The sequence below is a fragment of the Ictidomys tridecemlineatus genome, chromosome 2 (assembly GCF_052094955.1).
Source record: "Ictidomys tridecemlineatus isolate mIctTri1 chromosome 2, mIctTri1.hap1, whole genome shotgun sequence".
NCBI classification, from domain to species: domain Eukaryota; kingdom Metazoa; phylum Chordata; class Mammalia; order Rodentia; family Sciuridae; genus Ictidomys; species Ictidomys tridecemlineatus.
Genome location: NC_135478.1, coordinates 33,099,908 through 33,122,664, shown reverse-complemented (window position 1 = coordinate 33,122,664; position 22,757 = coordinate 33,099,908). Strand labels below are relative to the sequence as shown.

The following is a 22,757-nucleotide window of genomic DNA, read 5'->3' as shown; positions in this document are numbered from 1 at the left end:
GTGAGGCACTGGGTTCAGTCCTCAACACCACAAAAAAATAAAATAAAGGGATACCTACTGAATAAATAAATAAATAGATGAAGGGTTAGTTAAGGAAACAGATTTGAAAATAAGGAGAAAAATTAAAGATAAATTTCCAGGCACTGACAAGGAAATTCTCTGTTAACTAATTTAAAGCACTTGATATATCCCATAATTTCAACTTAATATATTTATTATCAAAAGAAACCAAGTCAAGTCAATTTTTAACAATCTATCTTTATTTTCCCAACACATAAGAATCAGCAGCATTACCTGGCAGTTTCTTTCCATTCATATTCTTCTCCATCTCTGTAACATAGTTCATCCATTTCCGTGAAGAGATCGTGGGGAATGTGTTCTTCATCATCATCTTCAGTACCAAGGATGAACTGAACTCTCTGGGAGGGTGTATCTTGACAAAATAAAATTTAAATACAAAGTTTTCCTCCACTCACTCAAATATATATTCACAGTTCTCAAAGTGAAATAGTTGCTATAAACAAATATATTTCATCAAAATTTTCTTTTGATTATTAAAATATTATAATTTTAGAAGAAAACTAGGACCAACAATCCAGACCCCCCCCTAAAAAAAGTTATCACAAGATCACCATTACAAAGAAGAAAAAATATGTTTAAAAAAGTCAAACTAATGTATAACTAATCTAAAACAAACAAAAATAAGCAACATCCAAAACATGGAGTGCTACACTCAAAATCAGGAATTTTTTCTCATCAAAACCACCATTTGACCCAGCTATTGCCCTTCTCGGACTATTCCCTGAAGACCTTAAAAGAGCGTACTACAGGGATACTGCCACGTCGATGTTCGTAGCAGCACAATTCACAATAGCTAGACTGTGGAACCAACCCAGATGCCCTTCAATAGATGAATGGATAAAAAAAAAATGTGGCATTTATACAAAATAGAGTATTATGCAGCACTAAAAAATGACAAAATCATGGAATTTGCAGGGAAATGGATGGCACTAGAGCAGATTATTCTAAGTGAAGCTAGCCAATCCCTAAAAAACAAATGCCAAATGTCTTCTTTGATATAATGAGAGCAACTAAGAACAGAACAGAGAGAAGAGCAGGAGGAAAAGATTAACATTAAACAGAGACATGAGGTGGGAGGGAAAGGGAGAGAAAAGGGAAATTGCATGGAAATGGAAGGAGACTCTCATTATTATACAAAATTACATATAAGAGGTTGTGAGGGGAATGGGAAAAAAATACAAGGAGAGAAATGAATTACAGTAGATGGGGTAGAGAGAGAAGATGGGAGGGGAGGGGAGGGGGGATAGTAGAGGATAGGAAAGGTAGCAGAATACAACAGTTACTAATAGGGCATTATGTAAAAATGTGGATGTGTAACCAATGTGATTCTGCAATCTGTATTTGGGGTAAAAATGGGAGTTCATAATCCACTTGACTCTAATGTATGAAATATGATATGTTAAGAGCTTTGTAATGTTTTGAATAACCAATTAAAAAAATAAATAAATAAATTTAAAAAAAACGCATGGGAGGGCAGAGGCTGGGGCTCAGTGGTAGAAAGCTTACCTCACATGTGTGAGGCACTGGGGTCGATCCTCAGCTCCACATACACAAATAAATAAAGATATTGTGTGTCTATCACAAGTAAAAAAATATTTTTAAAAAAATTCCTGGAAGGGCTGGGGTTTTAGCTCAGTGGTAGAGCGCCTGCCTAGCAAGTGTGAGTTCAATTCTCAGTGCCACATATAAATAAGTGAATAAAATAAAGGTCCATCAACAAACAACAACAACAACAACAACAAAATGGGAGCCCAGTGCAGTGGCATACACCTATAATCCCAGTGACTCGGAAGGCTAGGGCAAGAGGACCAGGAGTTCCAAGACAGCTTCAGAAACTTAGCAAGGCCCTAAGCAACTTAGTGAAACTCTCTCAAAATAAAAATTTAAAAAGGCTTGGGATGTGGCTTAGTTTTTAAGTGCCCCTGGATTCAAAGCATGAAACCAAAAACAATTAAAATGAATAGAAATGTTAGACAAGACAGAACATTTAAATATAGCTAAAGTCAAAAAAAATATAAAATATAGCTAAGTTCAAGAGAAAAAGAAAAGAAAATCTCCTAGTGTAAAAAAACAATGAAAAACTCAAAGTTACAAGTATACAGGAACTAACTTTTCTAACTGTCCCTACTGCCATGGAAAAACAAAGCTATGAGCTAGGGGTTGAGAGGTAGGACAGGTCACTGCAAGAAGCAGATATCCAATTGACATCATCTAGAAATAGACAATGTGTGTAGTACAGGATCCCTAAAGACAGAAACTTGCATAATTATTAGTTTGGGACAGTTAAGGGGCCTAAGGCTTTCAATGTGAAAAAAAAATCAAACTGCTGAATATGAGAAATGAGTTCACACTGAACATTTAAGCCTAAGTAAATGTCCTCCAGGTATTTGTGGATGTAATAAACAGGACATGACAACAGGTTAAGGAGAAGATCAGAGAGAATTGTTAAAGGAAAAGACTGATCTGAGAAAATTATACAGAATGAGAAACAAAGACAGAAAACACAAAAGGTTAAGCAATATGGAGCAGAATATAAAGGTCTAACAAGAAGAGCTCCAGAAAGAGGAAAATATAAGGAGAAAGGTGAGAGGCAATCTGAAAAATTTCCAGTATGTATATGACATGGTCTTCATACTGAAGGAATACCCTGGGACCTATACAGAAGAAATAAAAACATATGACTAAATTTTTCTACTGTTTTGAACTTTCGAGCATTTAGACCTTCTTGCACATTTGTTGCCAGTTATTTTTAAGGAATATTACTAGTGCTACCATAAGTGGCACTGTACCTAGAGGGAAAAAGAACTGATTTTATAGACTGCAATCTTATTAGTTCCTTCCACATTTTGGGAGGCTGTTTTGGATTTGCTACCTGTATGATCCTGTATCTGTAATAAAGACAATTCAAATTCTTTCATAGTAATCTGTATGCCCTTTAGGTGCTCAAGTACAATACGATATAAAAGTGGTCAAAGAGAACATCTTGCACTAATCTTTCACCATTAAAAGCGATACTGAAAGCACACACCTGAGGATGAGGCAGGAGGATCACAAGTTTGAGTCCAGCCTCAGCAATTTAGCAAGGCTGTGAGCATCTTAGTGAGACCTTATCTCAAAATAAAAATAAAAAAGGCCAGGGCCAGGCATGGTGGCACATACCTACAATCCCAGCAACTCAGGAGGCTAAGGCAAGAGGATTTCAAGTTCCAGGCCAGCCTTAACAACTTAGTGAGGACCTAAGCAACTTAGTGAGACCCTGTCTCAAAATGAAAAATAAAAAGGACTGAGACTATAGCTCAGTGGTAAAAACACCCCCGGGATCAATCCCCAGTACTGGTTTTATTTCTTATCAGCTTGACATAGTTTCTGTCTATTTCTAGTTTGCTTAATTAAAGTTTTATCATAAAAGGGAATTGAATTTTGTTAAAGGTTTATTTTAGATGTATTAAAATTACTATATAAGTTTTCTCCTTTGTACTACTTACTTACTCTGATAGATGCTTAAATTTTAAACCAACCTTACACTCCCAGATGGTCATCAAATTAGTGTCGTATTTTTGCCATAACAAATTACCAAAAACTTGGTGGCTTACACAACACAATTTTATTCTCTTATTAGTGTTTTGCAGACCAGAGGTCCAAAATGAGTGTTACAAAGCTAAAATCACAGTGCTGGTGGGGCTGGTTCCTTCCAGAGGATCTAGGGGAAAACCTGCCTTTTAACTTTTCCAGTTCTGAATACTACAACCACTTTTTTCTTTCCTCACATCTATTCCCAGTCTGATATGCTGACCTCCTCTATTACCAAAGACACCTATGATTATATCAGGCTTACCTGCAAAATACAGAATAACATCCCCATTTCAAAATCCTTAACTACGTCTGCAAAGTCCCTTTTGCCATCTCAGGCAGCACGTACATGTTCCAGAGATTAACATATAGATATCTTAGAGGCACTATTCAGCCTAGGTCTGTCTATTACGACATATTATTCTTTTTAAATATTGCAGGATAAGATCTGTTTTTATTTTGTTCAGGATTTCTGAATCTACAATCACAGGAAGTATTTTGTCTGTAGTTTCACTTTCTTGCAACATCTGTCTAGTTTTGATATTAGGGTAATGCTGAATTCATAACATGAAATTACAAAGTGTTCCTTTCTCTTAAATTTTCTAGCAAAGACTATTAGTTCTTTTTTTACATGTTTGTTTGAAATCATTCCTGAAACCATCTGGCAGTAAATTTATTGTGACAATGTTTTTCGACTATACAAACTCAATATCTTTAATAAGAGTATACATTTCAGCTTGGTCATTTATATCCTATTTCGTTTCCTCCCTCCCCATCCTTAGTCCCTCCTCTCTTTCTTTTCTTGAAGTGCTGGGGAATCAAACCCAAGGCCTCATGTACACTCAACAGGCACTCTACCACCAAGTTGCAACCCCAGCCCTGTGGTTTATATTCATAAAGGATTGTGCCCATTTCATCTAAACTATTCATTTTGTTGGCACAAAGACATTCATAACGATTCCTTATTAGCCTTTCAGTGGTGTCGGTACAGAAAATTATTTTATTCCCCCTAACTTGATCAGAATGTTTATTAATTTTACTGATCTTTCCAAAGAACCAGACTTTGGCCCAAATGAATCTTGAAACTATTTTTCTGATTTTTATTTTATCCATTTCTATTTTGATTTTGTTGTCTTTTCCTCATTTTGGATTTAATTTGTTCTACTTTCTTCCTTAGTTTCTTAAGTCAAAAGCTTAAATCACTTTCATCTTCCTTTTCTGATGAAAGGATTAAGTGGCACAATTTTGCTTCCAAGCACTGCTTCAGGTGCATCTTCCAGTTCTCACTTTGCACAGTGCCATGCTGAAAGAAACATGCATACCTCAGAATCACATCCCCTCTGGAGAAGACTCTACATCAGTTACTTGCCTATAGTGTATTTTTATTTCAGTGAGTTCAAAATAGTCTCTATTTCTGTTACGATGGCTTCTTTAACCCATGACTACTAAGAGTTTGCTAGGTTCCACGCAGGTCCCCCTCCCATGTTGTGGCCTGGAAACTATGTTTAGGCAATAAACTCAAGGCAATCTCATTTGCTTCTTTTAGCTATCACAGTCCTGTGCTGCCTGTTACCCAACATCTGGAACTATAACTTGTTTCCTATATAACTAAAACTTGTTTCATATATTATATCCAGTTTTCTATCTATTTAAAATGGAAGGTCAGGTACAACTCCAGTTACAAGAATATTAAATTCTGAGGACCTAATATACAATATGGTGACTACAGTTAATAAAACTGAATTGAATATTTGAAGTCTACTAAGAAAGTAAACCTTAAATGTCCTCACCACACGCAAAAAAGCAACTATATGACATGAGAATATACTAATTAACTTGACTGTGGTAATCATTTGACAATGTATTCATATACCATGTTATGTATCTTAAATACATATAATTTGTATTTGTCAATTATATCTCAATAAAGCTGGTGAGGGGTACACTCATACATTGCTGGTGGAACTGCAAATTGGTGTAACCACAGGACTTAAAATCAGCCTACTACAGTGAGGCAGCCACATCAGTGTTTACAGCTGCTCAATTCACAACAGCCAAACTATGGAACCAACCTAGATACCCCTCAACAAAAGAATGGATAAAGAAATTATGGTATATACACAATGAAATACTACTCAGACTTAAAGAAGAATGGAATTATGGCATTTCTGGTAAGTGGATGGAACTGGAGAATAACATGCTAAGCAAAATAAGTCAATCCCAAAAAACCAAAGGACGAATGTTTTCTCTGATATGCAGATGCTAATTCACAATGGGGACATGGAGAATAGAGGTACTTTGGATTAGTTAGAGGGAAGTAAAAGGAGGGGAAATATGGGGGTAGAAAATAGAAGCAATTAGACATCACTACCCTGTGTGAATATATGATTACATGACCAGTGTAACTCTACATTATATACAACCAGAAGAACGAGAAGTTATACTCCATGTATGTATGATATGTCAAAATGCATTCTACTGTCATGTATAACTAATTAGAATATTTTAAAATGTTCCTTTAAAAAAAATAAAAATAAAAACTAAAGCTAGTGGCAGAAGAACCAGTGGAAAAATAACAAAAAGGATAAAGTACAAAATAAAATGGAAGAGAAAAGTCAGTCCTTTTTATTCCATTATGTCTACAATCAAAAATCCTGTGTAATCTTTTTTTAGAAATAAGAAAGAAGGGCACCATTCATAGCACTTTAGAGGACACAAATTGGTAGTTAATAATTAAAATAAATCCACTTCAGGGACATATATCTTTTCTAGGAATAATTACTATATAAAAAAGTCAAATACTTCCAACATCATAATTTATTTTTCAAACCACTATACTTAGACATTTAATCCCATATCATTGCTTGAAAAATCAAGTTACCAACCTTAGTGAAAATGTAAACACAGTTTAGTAAAAAAGTATTTCCATTCATAAAAATATTATGTGCTTTTATTGAGTATGAATTATAGAAGTTTACTGATCCTCTCCCAGATGACACTAAGATATGCTTAACTGGACAGGTACATCATATGGAACAGTGGAATATTTCTAAAATTACTTCATATTAAAGTTCACAAGCCATCCTTTTTAATTGGTATCCATTTTCCCTTTGCCAGTTACATGGCCTTTGCTGACTACATGACCATTTAATATTTTATTAGGTCATCACTGTCTCTTAGAGGTTCTAAAGAGATGCCTGTCATTTAACCTCTCTAAAGTTTCCTAATCTATAAAATACATAATATCTATCTTTTAAAACTAATGAGAAAGGTCTGAGGGTGTAGTTCAGTGGTAGAGTGCTTACCTAGCAAGTAGGAAGCCCTGAATTAGATCCCTGGCACCACAAAATGACAACAAAAAACAACCCTATTGCAAAAATTAAATAATAGCACACGTCAAAGGATAGGTGGAATGTCTGTAACTGAATTTTTTTTAAAATACACGACAATAGTGGAATGCATTACACTCATTATTACCCATATACAGCACAATTTTTCTAACTGTTTATAATGTATGTTCATGCCAAATTATGCCATTATTTTACTAGGCCATCAGTATTTGTCTCATGTTCATGTCGCAGCTATATTATACATGGTCATTTTTTCATTTTATGGTTCTTCACAAAAACCTTGCTTTAGCATAGCACACAAGTTCCTGTAAGGGTACAGCTCACATAGCTTTACTAGAAAGCACTCACTGAGACTATAGTGCAGACATGGCCACATGGGCCCATAACAGCCTACAAACTGAAGACCTCCTGTATGTCAAAAAAGTATCATGCCTGCACAGTTATTGTTTTGGGGCTCTTCTTTCCCACTGAGTCTCAGGGCCACTTAAATCATCACATTCAATCCCTATGACATTAGAGATTAACATTCTCTTTCCTTTACATCTATATCTATATCTGCTTTCTGTTAGCACTTACATACTTCTCTGCTTTTATGTAACAAATGAGTCCCTATTCTTCTACATAGACAATACTGTCAAATGAGAACACTCTTTTCAGAGCAGATACTCAAGTAATATAGCCTCATGAATAAAAGCTTCTAGCCAAAAAATTATGGTTTAAAAGGACATAAGGTTCCTGTAAGGAACCTTGGTATTCCAGATGTCTGTTCAACACATATGCAAGTAATTAAATATATGGCAGAGAAAAGGAAATAAAATCCTCCTAAATTGAAAGATAAATGACAAAGCCCACCTTTTATTATGCCAAGGTTGAAAAACAATGAAGAAAACAAAGCCCTCCACCTTTAATTTTTCATTTATACCAAGATCTTCACCTATTAACCAAATATCTTTCTTGTTCAAAGAAAATTCTGTAATTGGTATCTCCAATGTACATAATGTGGCTAAATTATCACAGATAATACAATTTTTAAAAGAATGGGTTCAATTAAAAAGTTAAGATACTTTCCAGGATAAGAATTCAAACTGTTAATAGACCAACTGTTTTCTCTTACCGTAAGAAGGAGATTCCCGTCCATCTTCCTTATCTGATTCTTTATCTTTCCTTCTCCGGTGGTGATGTTTGTGCCCACGATGCCTGTGCCGCCGCCGACTCTCCTTACTAAATGGGACGTGAACTCCAATATACACAGCTCGGTGACCTATTAAAAGATTCAGAAACACACTGATGGTTTCCAAAAGAGAAAAGTGCTGGCATTTACAAAAGTGTACCAAAATTTACTGTTAACAAAGAATTATTTAAAAGTTCATAAAACTAACAATGAGAGTCTTCGTTACCCAAGTCTTCGTATGCCCAAGGGGTAATACTACTAATTATTATAAGATATATAGATTATCTATGTAAATAAGCATTATTTTGTACCTCTAAAAAGATATTTTGAGAAAAAAGAGCTAAGCTCATATGAAATAGTACTATACAAACATAAGTTTATTCAACATTTAAAGCTAACCTTTGAAGGGTACATTTATTGATTATTAAATACTTTTCAATACATTTGACATGTTAATAATTATAAATATTATTTTAGATGTTTTGGATAAAGATCCAAATTACTAAGGATTGAATCAAAGGCAAATGATACAAACACTCCAACTAAAGGATGGAAACTGTCGGATAAAAAGCAATGCAGTTACTATATGCTGTTAAGACAGAAAAAGCTACTACTAATACTGTATGATCCTGATTACATTTTAACCAAGAAAACCAAGTTATGAAAGGTAGTATCTGCTTTCGCTCACTAAAAGAAACTGAATCAGGGAACAAAAGAGCAAGTAGCAGTATGTCAACTGTTGAGAGAAAAGGATATGACTTCCTTGAAAAGTTTAATAAGAGAGGTTCCTATCTAAGTTGTGTTGAGTAAAGAGGGACAAGGTTCAGGTTCCATGGCTCATAGTGACTCAGAAAGTTGAGCCAGGGCACCCACAAGATGAAGGCCATCCTCAGGAACTTAGACCCTTTCATTTAAAAAAGGAGGGAGGGAGCTGGGGATACAGCCCAGTAGTAGAACCCCTGGGTTCACACCCCATCCCTTTCCCCTAAAATGAGGGACACAAACAACAAGTTGAACTAATGAGTCACAAAAAACATCTGATATAGTTACTTTTTGCCTTTATATACAAAATTTTAAATATGCTGAAATAATAAATTTAATGATATTCTTCTCCTAACAAATTCCATTAAGATGATGAAGAATAAATATTTATCAGTCATTCATTCTATATTTGTAAATTTTATGACTAAAATTTCCTTGGAACCCCAAAATCAATACTTATAGAGATACTGAGTTCATCTGTGGACACACACAGAGTAGCAAAAAGTTTGGATAGTTGCCTAAGGTTCATGTGTCCAGCTAAGGCGAAAAAGGCGACACTGATGTCTTTTTCAGTTGGCAATACATTAATGTCAATAAAGTGCATAAGCTGCCAAGCATAGTGGTGTGCACCTGTAATCCCAGCTATTCAGGAAGCTGAGCCAGCACTTTCTCTAGCACATAGTAATAAGCATCTGATAATTCTGTATAGAAATTAAATCTCAAATTATTAAAAATAAAATTTTATCAGAAATTTCTGAATTTCAAAATTATTTATATAGGACTTCTTTGGGGAATGACAGAAATTTCCTGGAACCAAAGCAGTGACCGCTGCACAACACAGTGGATATAAACAATGAAGAGCATACTTTAAAGGGGTAAATTCCACTTCATAAGAATTATACCTCAGCAAAGAAACAATGGCAAAATTCAGTGACTTCACCATTTTATTTCAGTGAAAATAAATATTTCCTTCTGAATACCAAGAAGAATGGAAATTAAAGAGTAAAATTCCTATCCCTGTACACTGGGAATTATAAAGTTGTTACTCCAATTAGTACTAATGGGTCTTGGCACACAAGCCACAATGCACCAAGATAAAAATAAATTCTATGAGTTTGCAGTTCAGAAAGGCCAGATAAACTAGATAAGAATACTCTAAAATCCAAAGATTAGAAGACTGGGCCTTATTGCTTTTTCTGCTTTCGTTTTGTCTTCAATGTCTTCTGTTACAGACTGTCTCCTTCTTCATAGAAGCCCTACTAAACCTAGACTTTTAAAATTATTTGAAAATAAATAAATCTCAGGGTGTAAATGAGAACTCTTATTTGTCTCTTTCCACCTCCTTCTTAAAAGCAACAGATTAACGGTCTGTATACAACCAGCTCTCAGATTTTAACATGCAATTCCTAAAGAGATCCCAAAAATGTCTATCAAAACATTTTCTATGAATAGTGACTTAATCAAGTGTTCAACATTGACATCATCAATAAGTCATGTTGCTGTCATGCTCACAGACATTCCTTCCACAGTACACAGTACATTATCCATGTCAGTCTATTAATGTGACAACATCAGACAAACCCAAACTGAAGATCATTGTACAAAATATTTAATCATTCCTTTTCAAAAGTGTTATAGTCATGAAAGACTATAACAAGAAAAGACTATAACATGAAAGACTTCTTTCCTCTTCTAAAAGGAAAGAAGGAAAACTGTTAAGAGACTAAGGAGACATAACAACTAAATGTATGGTTGAACCCTGAACTGGATCAACTGGATCTTGGAACAGAGAGGAAAAAAAAAATTATGGGGAAAAATTTGTGAATTCTAAATAAAATCTATGGTTTAGTTAATAGTAAACTAGCAGTTAACCAATTACTAATTAAGTTAGTAATTAACCTAGCTCATTTCTATACTTTGACTAATGTACAATGACTATGCAAAATCAACATTCCTGATACTGGGAGAACCCAGGTGAAGTGCTTACAGGAGTGGCTTGTACTATCTTGGCAGCTGCTGTGTGTATCTAAAATTATTTCTTCCTGCCTAGAGAAGGTAACTGGACCAGTAACTCCCTTGTTTGACAATTTTGCACAGGGGTTACTATAGCATTTTAAGAGGCTGATGTAACAGACCTATAAAATAAGCATGTAGATGACAAGTAATGATAACTATGTCTTATTAGTCGGGCACTCCGGCATGCTTATAATTCAAATTAACTAGTCTGCCAGAAATGAAACAAAAGAATTAACTGATTTTGTAACTGTGGCCATTCAGTTTTCCAAGTAATAATAATGATCGGTGAAGTCTGAGATGCTCTCTGAAATCCATCTTATGCCATGACAGAGTCTGTCTAGCAAATAAATAATCAGGGGATGTTCCATTTCTAGACACAGATGGTGGCTGCATTAGTGTTTGCCACACTGTTATTCTCCACACTATACTGAAAAAGTGTCCAGCCCTCTTCTAAATGTATGCTCTCCCCCACAACAGTAAAGAAAAATGTCTCAAGAAATAGTAGGTAAAACTTAAAGAACAAACAATCAGTAATTTAAGCTGCTAATAAGCATATTATTTTAACAAACTTACTTTCTAGTTCTTCTTTTTCAAACTTGGTGTTTACAGTTGAGCTAGTTTTGCCAAGATCCACAACAGCTTCTTCATCAGGACCCTAAAAACAAATCATTATTATTGTGAAATAAAATATATACTGAGAACATAATGTGTACATCATTCAAAGTGGGCAAAAAATTTTAAAACAAGACTATTTTCTCTCAAAGAAATGAATTCTCGGAGCTAACTATAATCCTTATAAAGTATGTACTTTTAAGTCCACAGACCATTCAAAATCTCACAGTAAGAACAGAGGTGGCAAAGATTTTCAAATGGTCTTCTGCGTAAGTTACTTTATCCTCAATAGAAAGAACTTCCAGGACCAGAGATTCATGAAAGTCTGTTGTGAGGGGAACACTTACATGTTAATATGGAAGGCTTTCTTGATTTTTGCTCTTACGCCTTCTAACTAACAGCAATATTCTAGACACAAAATTGTCAAATAAGTAGATCCAAAATATAGTACCATTTTCACTTATAAAATAACTAAACCAATGAAAGCTAGGATTTTTTTTTTTTCCCACAAAAGAAAAGCTGTGCCAAGTTGGGCATGGTGACACATGCCTATAATCCCAGTGGTTCAAGAGGATGAGGCAGGAGGATCTCAAGTTCAAAACCAGCCTCAGCAATCTATCAAGGCAAATCTCTGATACCAAAACAAAAGAAAGAAAAGCTATACTAAAATTTTAAACTCTAGGGAAATTCTACCTTTCAGGTGTGAAAATTCACCTTTATCAATCTTTTTATTTTGTTCATTCTTTAGTACAAGGGAAAAAAAGCATGTTTTTGTAATATATATTGTAAATTTTATGTTGTTTTATTTTGTTTGGTGTGTGGTCTGTGGATTGAACACAGAAGCACTTACTTTACAACTAAGTTACATTCCCAGCCCCTTTTATTTTATAGGGCCTTGCTAGAATTGCTGAGGTTGGCCTCAAACCAACCCGCAATCCTCCTCTCTCAACCTCCAGAGTTGCTGGGATTATAGGCATTGCACCACCACACCCAGCTACACAGACTTTTTTTTTTTTTTTTTTTTTGAGAGAGAGAGAGAGAGAGAGAGAGAGAGAGAGAGAGAATTTTTTTAATATTTATTTTTTAGTTTTCGGTGGACACAACATCTTTGTTTGTATGTGGTGCTGAGGATCAAACCCGGGCCGCACGCATGCCAGGCGAGCGCACTACCACCTGAGCCACATCTCCAGCACCAGACTATTTTTTAAAGAATAGAATTTCAGTTTTAACTACCTTGTCAACTTCTAACAACTTTGAAAAGAATATTATAATCATCATTAACTACATATTATGAACTTAGTACACATGATTGTGTGTCACAGATGAACAAAGCCCATTCTCTCAAAAAGTTCAATTCTAGGTTCAGACAGGATCAGCTGTAGCTGGCTCTGGATCAGTGTTTAGCATGAGCTGTTGGAGGAGTCCTACAGGGAACACCTGCCCTAAACTTAACAGTGCTAAACCTTCAGCTTGAAGCCTTCTTTAAACATATATAAAGTAATCTTATACACAATTTTCCTTCAGTATCCAAATTTTATTTTTTTAAATTTATATTAATATTATTACTATTAATCAGGAATTGAACTCAGGGGTACTTAACCACTGAACCATATCCCCAGGCCTTTTTTTATTTTGAAACATTCTCTCCCTACGTTGCTTAGGGCCTCACTAAATTGCTGAGTCTGACTTTAAACTTGGAATCCTCCTGCTTCAGCCTCCCCTCCTGAACCATTAGGATTATAAGAGTGTACCACCACACCTGGCTCACTATCCAAACTTTTAATGTCTAAATTCACACTATCTAAACTCAAACTGAATTGATTTGCTAAATTTTTCAAATAAATTCCCTGCTGTCCAAACTCCACTATTTGTTACCCAAAACTCAGAACCAGGCACAGTATATTAAGACCTTCTAATATCCAAAAAAAAGGAGATCTGGATATCAAGAGATACTTGTACATGATTCTGAAACACTAATATTTGATTTATACAGGAAAGTAAGAGAAGTTATGACTTGCTAAGGCTCCACATTTAAAGGAGGGGAAACAGGCTAAATAGAATAGCAATTTCACATAATGGACTATGAAGGAAGGCAGACAACAGTATATATGTTTAATCAAACGGCTTCATAGTTCTTCACACTTCCTTAGAAATAAGGAAAGGCCAAGCAGTAAACCAAACCTAATGCCAAAATCCCAAGAATGAGTAGCTATTAATTACCAACTACTAACGAAGTCACACTCTAAATAAAACCATTAGCTAGCCTTCAACAACAGCATGTCATCCGATTCCTAAGCACATATAGGTACAAAAGACAAATTCTCTCCTAGAGACAGAAATTGTATCCTGAGAGGCAGCATACTGTCTATTCCAAAAGGAATTAACGGTTCCCGTTTTAAACTTTCATTTAGCCAGCACAACTGCCAGGATAGAAAGCAAAACAATAAAATTAACTCTCACCTTCAGACAAACAAATCATTTATTTCTCTGCAACCATACTTACATATTGAGATCTACTAACAACCCTACTTAGTTAACACTGAAAATAGTTTGCTAGGCAATCTATTATTTATTTTATAATAAATTCACATTTTATCACTACCTTATGTTTAGTTTTAAAAAAATACCCTTTGACCTTTAAACATCTATCATAGAAAAATATTTCCATATGTGCAAAAACTGGAATGTAAAAACAGGGTGCTCATCAACATCTCTCATGCTCTACCCAGCTTGCTCCCACTAGACACTGTCTGTGAAGCCTGGGCAAGTCATTCAACCTCTCTGAACTCTTATTTTCATTGTAGCAGATGCCTAATAATGAAAAACATGGAACAAAAATGTGTCAATAAAAGGAAGATACACTAAGGAACACATAGTACATATAGTGTACTAAGGAACACTATGACATTTTGAAAAACAGACCTAAAAAAAAGTAAGTAGATCTAAATGTACTAATACAAAAAGATCAAGGGTACAGATTCAGTGAAACAATACATTATAGAGAAATAAGATCACATGTTAAAAACTCACAGGACTAAACCGAAATTTTATTTCTATATGTTCATGTCTCCATAGATATTTACTTATATTAAGGAAAAGATCTAAAAGGACCCATACCAAACTGTTAATTACTTGTTTGTGGGAAAGGAACTGGGTTTGAAAGACAATCAAGTTACAATGTTATTTTATTGTTATCTTTAGTTTTCAATTATAACATTTTCATGTTTAACTTGCCTTACAAACTAAAACTAAAACTTTTAAAGCCTAAAAATCTTATAGCACTAACATTGAAAAAAAGGGGGGGGAGTGTTACACATGCCTTTCTTCCCTCCTTTAAAGCATCAGCAGTTTTTTGACTGTGAAAATGAATAGGAAAGGCAACATCTCCCATAAATGCCAGCATCAAGCAGGCTACACACACTGGCCATGGCTGGGGGCGGGGCACGAGGGTGGGGTGCAGGGGGGCGGGGGGGGGGGTGTCTTTACAGGGTATTGAACCCAGGAGTGCTTAACCACTGAGCCACATCCCTTATTTAGAGACAGGGTCTCGCTCAGTTGGTTATGGCATTGCTAAATTGCTGAAGTTGGCTTTGAACTCGAAATCCTCCTGCCTCAGCCTCCTAAGCCATTTGGATTACAGGCATGTGCCACCATGCCTGGCCACAATGGCCTTCTTGATACAGGGTAAGTAATTCAAAAGTCTGAAGGTTATATATGGCTACATACTGAAATCCCTGAGTAGGGTGGTAGGATATTTCAAGGGGTCAGTGCTTTTCTAAAAGAAGCATGTATATCTTAAATCCTATAATTTTAGGGAAATACTTTATATGTCATATTTCTTAATAGAGAATAAGTTAATACTCCATGTAGAGTACAATTTTGTGTTCTTTTTAAAAAGTTTACAAAAACTGTATTTACATATTAAACATCTGTAAAGGAAAACCTGGAACTGCTAAAATCATCTCACTCTGGTAAAAAGGACTAAAGTGCAAAGACAATCACAGTGTTTCACTTTTTATTACATCAAACATTTTTTTAATTCAAATTTCCATCCGCTACTATCATCTTAAAATTTGGATCTAGAAAAGATTTTTCTTTCTCTTTTTGCTTCCAAAAATATAGTAGAAAACTAAAAATGGTGACCGTAAAAGCAACCCTTGACATCAAAATGTTTCATTTTATTTATTTTTTTTTATTGTTGGTAGTTCAAAACATTACACAGTTCTTAATATATCATATTTCAGTTTGATTCAAGTGGGTTATGAACTCCCATTTTTACCCCGTATACAGATTGCTGTATCACATCAGTTACACTTCCATTGATTTACATATTGCCATTCTAGTGTCAAGTGGAAGAAATGATTTACAGTAGAGGGGGTAGAGAGAGAAGAGGGGAGGGGAGGGGAGGGGAGGGAAGGGGAGGGGGGATAGTAGAGAATAGGATAGACAGCAGAATACATCAAAATGTTTCATTTTAAACCCAGCTAAGTCTCAAAGGTCATTACTTATAAAGCCTACCTAGAAAGAAAGCAAACCATGGCACTAGGAATGTTCAAAAACACAGAAGAATAAAGACATCCACATTATACCAAGGTAGGATGGAATCCTCCTAAAGGAAATTATTTAGACTTGTTTTCAAATTTGTATTTATACAATAAGGTAATAATGCTACCACTGCACTTCAACATAAAGAACAGCATATTAATTAAATATCTAAAAAGTTTTAAATCTCTATACGAAATGTACTACTACAACAGTACTTGTGTTAGGAAAACCCTGGAAATAACCTTAATAGAGGAATAGCTAAATAAGCTATGATACATGACCCAGAACACAAGCTACTCAATCATTTTATAAATAAAATTTTGAAACCAAGGCTAAATAATTTCTTTAGTATTAGAGTGAGTCAATCCTGCATATTAACATACTTCGGGTATCTTTTTATTCTTTCAGATATTTGAGTTTTTCTTTTTTTTAATGAAGCTTTTTATGATTTTTTTTATATTTACTTTTTAGGTGTAGATGGACACAACACAATGCCTTTATTTTTATGTGGTGCTGAGGATCGAACCTGGGTCCCACCCGTGCTACGCCAGCACGCTACCGCTGAGCCACAATCCCAGCCCTCAGATATATCAGTTTTTCTAGTGCCATGGCTTTGAATTGAAATTTGAATTTCAATTAGACAATCTGAATTTGAAGAAAGTTTCAAAGGACAGGGGGGAAAAAAGCAAAAAGCAGTAATAGCCTCCAATTACAAAGAGGATCCATGCAGTCTAGAGACTGTTACAGAATACAAGAGTCACAGACAACTAGAGACCTCCTCAGTTTTCTACCTGAAATTATAAAACAAATACTTGTCACACTACTTCCATGAGGAGATGCAGACACTCCAAGTGTTAATCAGTAGACACACACCAAGATACACACAGGAATCCCATAAGGGTTATCAAGTATGTATATATTCATTGGCAAAAATGATCTCTTTCCAAAGATGGTTACTTTATAATTCCCTCTTAACTTTTTTTAATAATTAAAATGTAAAGAAAAGCAAACATTCTGCATAGAATCAGAAAATGTTTTTTTCAGAAAAAGAAGTTCTGCCAAGATCATTCTGAAATGTTTTGCCAAGGTCCCCCATCTTCTATCAGCTTGGGGTTACCATTAGCTGGGTATCCTTAAGGTTCTACTACAATCTTCCTGCTGAAACCCAACAGGAGAGGAAGTGAGGAAATCTCTCAGTGATATGGTCTTTTGTTTATCTGTGCTTCCCCTTGATAACACCTCTGTTACCCAGGAATCCTTAACAGTGAAAGAAGGCTTACTTCCTTAAGGCATAGGAACTAAAGAACTCAACCATTCATTCAGCAAAATTTATTACTCCACATATTACAGATACCTCAGTGAATGAAAAACTGTAATATAATCAAATGTCCAGCTTAGCACTTAATTTACAACTAAGAAGTGACTCTCCATAAAAAATCTAGAGGTAATGAGTTATCTTTGCTATTCTTAATGAATAAACAAGATCTCATAGACTCATAGATATAAAATGGGCTTTATTTTTTCCAGTTCAATTTTTTTTCTTTTTTTTAATCTAGAAAAATGAAAGATATACACAAAGTCTAAATGACTTGAATAAGATCACACTTTCAGTGAAAGAATTAAAATTAAAATCCAGGTCTCTAGAGTGCCAGTTATATGAGTTATTAATCAATTACACTACAGAACAAGGTCATTATAATATATGCCAAGAACATATAGCATTTTTCTTTATTGACTTATAATTACAAATTTATGAAACAACTTTCTTAACTGTCTCCCACGTCCACACAATAAGTTACAAGAAAGAAGGAACCTTGCCTGTCATGGTCACCACAGTATTTGTCTGCCATTAGTCCTTTAATAAATATGTGTTAAACAATATGTTTCAAAGGACAAGACTGCAAAAAACTTATATTGTATCCACTCAAAAATTCCTTGTGGACACAATTAAAGCTCAAATATAAATAGGCATTCAATATTTTAATATTTAATAAATCAGCTTATAATTTTTTTAAAATTCAACATCAACATATGATGAAACAAAATTCAATTCCCAAATAACTAAATGACACATTTTACAATTTATTTCCTTATAGTCATTTATCTTGTCTGAAAAAAAATTCCATAATTTTTATACTTTGTATACACTCTATACTTTTTGTTGGTTAAATTACAAAAAAAGAAAAAGAAGACTTAGCATACTAAAGCCAAAGAATTAGGGAAAAAAAGAATGTTAATAGACTATTTTAAAATATTGCATTAATCTAGTATAATACCCTCTTTGACACCCTGAGGTTTACAAAATCATTATTAGAACAGTCATCAGAGATCCCTACCACAAACTAAATTTTCTATTATATAAGACATATGGCTATCACCCAAAACTAACATCTCCCATAAATTATGATTATCATGACTATAAATCAAGTAATTTCACAGCTATCAAAATTTCAGCTTCAAAACATACTAAACCACTAAGATGAAGTGATTTATTTTCTAATATCTTAGCCAAGCAATTTTTAAAGCTTCATTCAAGTAATTTTAACTATGGCAAAAACTAATCTTACAGAAGAATAAAGATGCTACAAACATTTCTAACTTTACACAGGATTTACTCTTCAGCAGATGAATTCCACGGCCAAGGGCACAAAGGATGATACTATTCTAAGCCAGTGCTAATCAAGTCTGACATTTCTCCAAGCTTCACTATTAAACTTTAAAAAATTCAAGTTTGCTTGTAAATAAAATATAAGACATTAGCAAGGTAGTACATACAGGTAACTTCTCTTTCAGACGAAACCTCTCCATAGTAACACAGGAAACGCCTTGCTTTTGATAATATAATGCAGTAGTCCCCTGAAGTCCAAGGACAGTGAGTACCTATCTGATTTAGGTCACTGTGCTTTGCTGAGATGAATTCTTCTAAGTTACTTTTATGGTACAGCCAATCACTGTCTCCCAAGTTGCCTAATCTTCCAAGCTAATAACTACAACTTGCGTGGGTCACAGCATAACAGATTTGGAAAGTAATAGGCCACTTAGAAATACTGAAAGATGAAAGCAGCAGTTTTCAAGGGAAATCTTTATATAATATCAGTCTATGGGCATACTCTAAGGATATATGTGTATGGGTGTGTGTGTTGGGGGGGGGAGAAAACAGATTTTCAACAATATGATGGGCTTAATCTACCCTTGTCACTTAATTTCAGAAAAGACCCCAAAATTTAGAGAACTCTGCCTTTTTCAGTAGTTCTCAATTTTTACTACCTAATAGGTTACTACTAATAATTACTACTAATAATATTAACAAATCATATGGTTTTCAGTATCATTTCAACCAAAAATTAAATAGTCATATGGATAATGGCTGGAAATGAAAGAGGAAATGAGTAGCACCCCTCTAACTTTTGGTCTCAGGATATCTCTCTACTCAAAAATTACTGAAGACCTCAAAGGACTTTTTTTGATGAGTTGGGTCTATATTTATCATATAGAAATAACACTGATAAAACTTTGAAATATTTATTTAGAATCATTTTAAAGATAATAAAAACATTGCCTGGTAATATATAATATTTTTAACAAAAAAATAACTAATTTCAAAAATAAAACAATTTAGTGAGAGTGACTTTGTTTTATATTTTTATAAATCTCATTAAAAATCTGATTTAACCAGATGTGATAGCATAAGTCTGTAACTCCAGTGACTTGGGAGGCTAAAACAGGAGGATCATAAGTTCAAAGCCAGCTTCAACAACTTAGGGACCCTAAGCAACTTAGCAAGACCCTGCACAAAAATAACAAATAAAAAAGGATGGGTATATGGCTCAGTGGTTAAGCACTCCTGGGGTTCACACCAGCTCCAAAAAATAAAAATAAATCTGATTTAAAAGAAAACAGCTGGATTCTCATCTCTACTTCTACAGTCAATCTGATGTGATTCATGATTTGGCTGAAGAATCTTGAAAATCCAGGTTCACACCAACACAAATAGAAAAAGAAGGCATGTTTCACTATTCTTTTCAGTAATTGTAGATATTCCTTTTTGATTCTACAAATTCAACTAGTATTCATTTCTTAAATTAGCTGCAATGTGGAATCTGAAAGTATTTTAAATGAACACACTGTAAATTGTTACAACAAAAACAAAATCCACTGGTCTTTGTTATACTGGGTTTCTAGAAAACAATACATTTATTGAATATCTATCAAGTTTAAACACTATGCCAAATACCATCATATATGTTCTGTCATACAGGTTAAACCTTCAAATATTTCATTTTATACTCAATTTTGACTAAAGGTCAGAGAGGTTAAACAACTTACGCAAGGTCCCAGAGCTATTACACAGTGGGTTTAGGATTCAAGCCCAGTCTCCCTCAGAACGTGGTTTTTCCTCTAATTCCAACTACATTTAATGAAATTTAATAAAATTATATTTCTAACCATAGGGTTAAGACTGGGGGGGGTGGTACAACACAGTGGTAAAGCACCTCTGTATTTAGTGCCCCATACCAAAAAAAATTTTTTTTCAATGTAAATTAAACTAAAAATATGCTGTTTGGATTTGCTCACACAGATTTGCTCCTCTGTACCATCAAATTCTGTATCTTAACAAAGCAAATAAAGGACATTTATTTCCTACAGAAATAATCTTATCTAATCCCACACACCCCCAGTCTTAACCCTATAGTTAGAAATATAATTTTATTAAATTTCATTAAATGTAGTTGGAATTAGAGGAAAAACCACATTCTGAGGGAGGCTGGGCTTGAATTCTAAACCCACTGTGTACCAAGATCAGAATTTAGGCACACAGAGAGAACACTGAGTTTCAAAAAAGAAATTCATAAACCACTGGAATAAAGAACAAGCAACTCCTGAGAAATCCAGCCCATATCCTTACACCTGCATCCTTGCCTAGTTTTATCAAAACTCAAGACGGCCACAGACATCTAGGAATATACACATTAAAGACTCTGGTGACCAAGAAATGACTTTACTTTCATTATAATAGCCAGAGGCAGGTGACTAAAGATGCTAATGAGACCTGCAAGATAGGAAGAGCATGATTAGAAGAGGTGGGAGCAAAAAAAAGCACAAGAACACCGTGTGGAACTCCATCCCCCAGCCCTGACGCCAGCTCCAGTTCAGGCCCCTTGCTACTGTCCCCCTGCAAATGTTAAAAATCCAGACCAAAAGGAGTCAACTCACCAAGATGGCTCACACCCCACTTTCAAGTGTGTACTACTTTTCCTTCATAATAAATCCTCTTGCTCTACTACTCACACCTGACACATTCTTAAATTCTGTGACATGTCAACAACCTTCCACCATGTTTTGCCTTAGAGCCAAGAGATCATGTCCTGAATCCTTTGAAATCAGAAGCCAAAATAAATCTTTCCTCCTCTTAGTTGTTCTTTTCAGGGATTTTGGTCATAGCAATGAAAAGCTGACTAACACTGTAACATAAAGGGTTATTATTCAAACCCAGGTTCTCTGACTTCAAAGCCCATGATGTTCCAAAAGGTCAAATACTCTGTCCTAAATTAAGTTACACAAAATCTTATTTGCTCGAATAAAATTTTATTTATTCACATGTCTTATTGGGAGACTTATAAGTAAAACATTAATTATTCAATCACAAAAATATTCACTAAATTATTTTTAAGTATTTTAAATCCACTAGCCATCAGTAACACATAATAAAATTAAAATTACCATAAATGTTAACACAGTACAGTAAGCCAGCATAAATATAATAAACATGAAGATATTATCTTAATTTGATTTCCACAGATAAATTTGAAGCAGTCAAGAAAAGAAATACCCTCGTAAAATAAATGAAAATCTGCCTCATTTTACAATCTATGTTTCAGTGAGGAACACTGCCAGCCCATATAGTTAAATATCCCTTACATAGTTAAACATCACTGTTGAGTTCACATTGCTTAATTTGGGCAACCATTTCAGCTTTCACCACCACTAAAATTTAGACTCCACCATGTAAGACCACCACCTAGTGGCTATTAGGAAAATGAAATTTTTTTCTCTCATGCTGTGTATAGGGTGAACACCTACTCCAAGCCAAGAAATTCTAAGTTTCAAAAAGCTCTGCGGCAGGTGAGGTAACAAATGTGGACATTTAATTTCATCCAGAAAAAACTTAATCATCACAAAGGCAAAGTACTATTAAATGTTTCAATTATCTACAAATGGAATTCAGGATACAGTAGATTATATATATATATATTTTGTTTTTTGAGAGAGAGAGAGAGACAGAGAAAGAGAGAATTTTTTAATATTTATTTTTTAGTTTTCGGTGGACACAACATCTTTATTTTTATTATGTGCTGAGGATCGAACCCAGCGCCACTCGCATGCCAGGCGAGCGCACTACGGCTTGAGCCACATCCCCAGCCCGAGCTATATTTTTTAACATTAGCTTTTTATATGTAACACTGAATAATCAATATGTTACAATGAAGAAGATTTACAGCAATTTCTAAAAGTTGTTTCACATGCCCACAGCATTTAAATAATTTTGTTTTGAACCACATTTCAAAATACAGCTATAATTTGATGTGCATTAAATAGTTGAAAAATCTAGTCCACAAAGAGTTTACATAAGGCAAAAAATGTCTGCCTTA

General features: G+C 34.5%; 1 protein-coding gene across 18 annotated transcripts in view; it reads right to left on the bottom strand.

Moving 5' to 3' along the window:
• The window catches only part of Slc4a7 (solute carrier family 4 member 7), a 94,883-nt gene that overhangs the window by 54,294 nt on the left and 17,832 nt on the right, over positions 1 to 22,757 (bottom strand). For 12 of the 18 annotated variants that reach the window (XM_040289889.2, XM_078038257.1, XM_078038258.1 and 9 more), the window contains exons 2-4: positions 11,524 to 11,605; positions 8,116 to 8,262; positions 295 to 433 (exon numbers count right to left, since the gene is read on the bottom strand). In XM_040289889.2, the coding sequence (XP_040145823.1) occupies positions 295 to 433; positions 8,116 to 8,262; positions 11,524 to 11,605 (368 nt within the window). Of the gene's footprint in view, positions 1 to 294; positions 434 to 8,115; positions 8,263 to 11,523; positions 11,606 to 18,882; positions 19,009 to 22,757 lie in introns of those variants that run through there. The other 6 variants (XM_005317288.5, XM_005317295.5, XM_021731731.3 and 3 more) reach the window with 3 other exon arrangements.